At 28.2% G+C, this 2,304-nt stretch overlaps 1 protein-coding gene across 1 annotated transcript in view; it reads right to left on the bottom strand.

The window, feature by feature from the left end:
* LOC106475475 (aconitate hydratase, mitochondrial-like) overlaps window positions 1–1,043 on the bottom strand; it is a 21,746-nt gene extending 20,703 nt beyond the window's left edge. The window contains exon 1 of the mRNA XM_013936157.2: window positions 913–1,043. Coding sequence (XP_013791611.1) covers window positions 913–945 — 33 coding nt within the window. The 5' untranslated portion in view covers window positions 946–1,043. The remainder of the gene's footprint in view (window positions 1–912) is intronic.
* Window positions 1,044–2,304: the final 1,261 nt, after the last annotated feature.

The raw sequence follows: 2,304 nt of genomic DNA, 5'->3' as shown, positions 1-2,304 counted from the left end.
GAAATAATTATTTCTTGATTATTGTAACAGAAAACTGGAGTAATTGAATAACATGGAATATATTATCCAATTATTATACTAATCAAACATATAACTTATTATGGAATGATAAAATCAAATCAGCAACTGTTTGTAAGAATATGAATTTTAACATGCATGTTTTAAAAAAAATAAACCTATCAAAAGTTTTATACAAGTTAAATCCACCATCCATTAAAGTTTAAGAAGTACTGAAGCCTTTTTCTCTTATTTGTATTTTTGGAACATTTATTTTCATTTAGAAAACACTTTGGTGATAGGGGATGTTTAAGTTTTTTATTTTTTTCATTGTTAAATTTTTGTTTCATAGGATAGAACTGTGTAAGTTTATTTTTACTTTTATTCGTTCTGATATTTGTCGCTCGTATTCATAAAGGTGACCTCGATGAAGCTGAACAGTAATGTAGTATTAGTAGTATTTTGCCATCACGTGAATCGTTCATTACTGGCGTTAATCTTTCTAAATACATTCAATAATTATCATAATAAACAACGAAACTGTCTAACATTTATAAAAAAGACGGGGAAAAATATGTTTGATTTATAAATGGTAAACGAAAAACTTAATGCTAACTTTCATACGTCTTCGTCTAGAGTCCACAGTCCTAATGGTGTAAAATCAGTGTATTTTTAGCCTATTAGTATTACTAAGGGGGCCTAGTCTCAGTTTCTCACTTTCAAATTTGCTATTACTATTAGTTTTACTGTGCTTTAAATAAAAGTAAACATTTCAAGATTCGCATCCCCAAATTGTGTTTGTATTAAGTAAAAACCCTTTGAAACTCTACCATTAACAATTACTAAAATAATAAGAATAATTATTTAATGAGTTTTAATTTTTTCTGATAATAAAAACTAAACTTATGATCTTACCCGGCACAACACCACTCCACCGTTTAACGCCATCTTCTATATAATATGAACGCATGCGCACTTCCCAAAGTTCCTTTTAGAAACACATCAATGCGACGACTAGTATTTTCGCACACACAAAATAATAATAATAATAATAGCGCTGTGCATAAAAATCCTACAAAATCAATTGTTTTTTATAAAACTGGAAATTTTTGTCTGTTATTATCCATTCGGTTCATATTTATCACCACCGGTTGCTCAGTTCGAAGTGTGAGGGTTTAAACCGCTAAAAAATAGTGTTTTGTCACTTGCAGTGGCCACAGCACAGATAGCCTATTATGCAATTTTGTACTCATTAACATACAAACAAGTAGCTATTTTTTAATAATCAGATGTGAAGAAATACAAATTATGAAAAACTGATGGAAATTACAAAGTATTATACACAAAATTGCTATCATTTAAATTGTAAAATGCTACAGTTATAGCTATTTTAGCCGTAGTTGCAAGTGTGATTATATATACAGAAAATCTAGTTTTACTTTGCATTAAAAGAATCAAGATTTCAACAAAAATTTGTTTATTCATAAACTAAAAGTAAAACTATGCATTCTCTAGGGAGTAAACAAACTATGATAAACAAAAAAGCTAATTACATTTTAAAAGTACAGTTATATATTTTTAATATTAATAAACTGCATTTGATCTTTTAAGTTAAAAACATAATAAATAAACTAAATAATATAATATCCAAATTATTTTGGATTCTAAGATTACCTAAACACATCGTTCAAGTGCGGATTTATTGCCGGCGCTGCAAGAGCTACGACCAAGGATTTGTCAATTACGTTTGATATCTAATGTTATGAAATACATTAAAAGAGCATTTAATGAAATACTGCAATTTTATCAAAATAAGAACCGGTATTAATCATTGTCAATTCCACTGAATGTAGAAAGAGAATTAAGGGCTTTGAAGTTATAACAGTATAAACAATTAATTTCAGTACTCTTTAAATTTGTCTTTCTATTGATAAAATCAAATAGTCTGTCATCAACAATTTCAAAGTTATTTAGTAATTCGGATAAATTATTACTCTGCCTCAGAAAACACAGAAAAACAACAACAACAATAAAATTACCGCTGTTTCATGTTAAATGAATCCTCGCAGGCCGAGCGAGTGTTGTAATGCTGTTCTTTAGCTGTGGGTACTTTTTTAAAAAAAACAACAAAAGAGAGTTTATTATACAAGATAAAAGCGGACAAGAAATATTATGTATGCGCCTGAATACTATGCACGATAAAATTCAAGAAAGTTTATACTAATTATAAAATAATAAGATTTAGTAAATGTTTTTGTTTGTTTGTTTTAAAACAAAGCCACTGTTGGTTATTTGTTATATCCACCG

This window comes from Limulus polyphemus, unplaced genomic scaffold (assembly GCF_000517525.1).
Source record: "Limulus polyphemus unplaced genomic scaffold, Limulus_polyphemus-2.1.2 Scaffold8638, whole genome shotgun sequence".
NCBI lineage: Eukaryota > Metazoa > Arthropoda > Merostomata > Xiphosura > Limulidae > Limulus > Limulus polyphemus.
The sequence above is the reverse complement of the archived record's forward strand: the minus strand, read 5'-3'. Positions and strand labels throughout refer to the sequence as shown.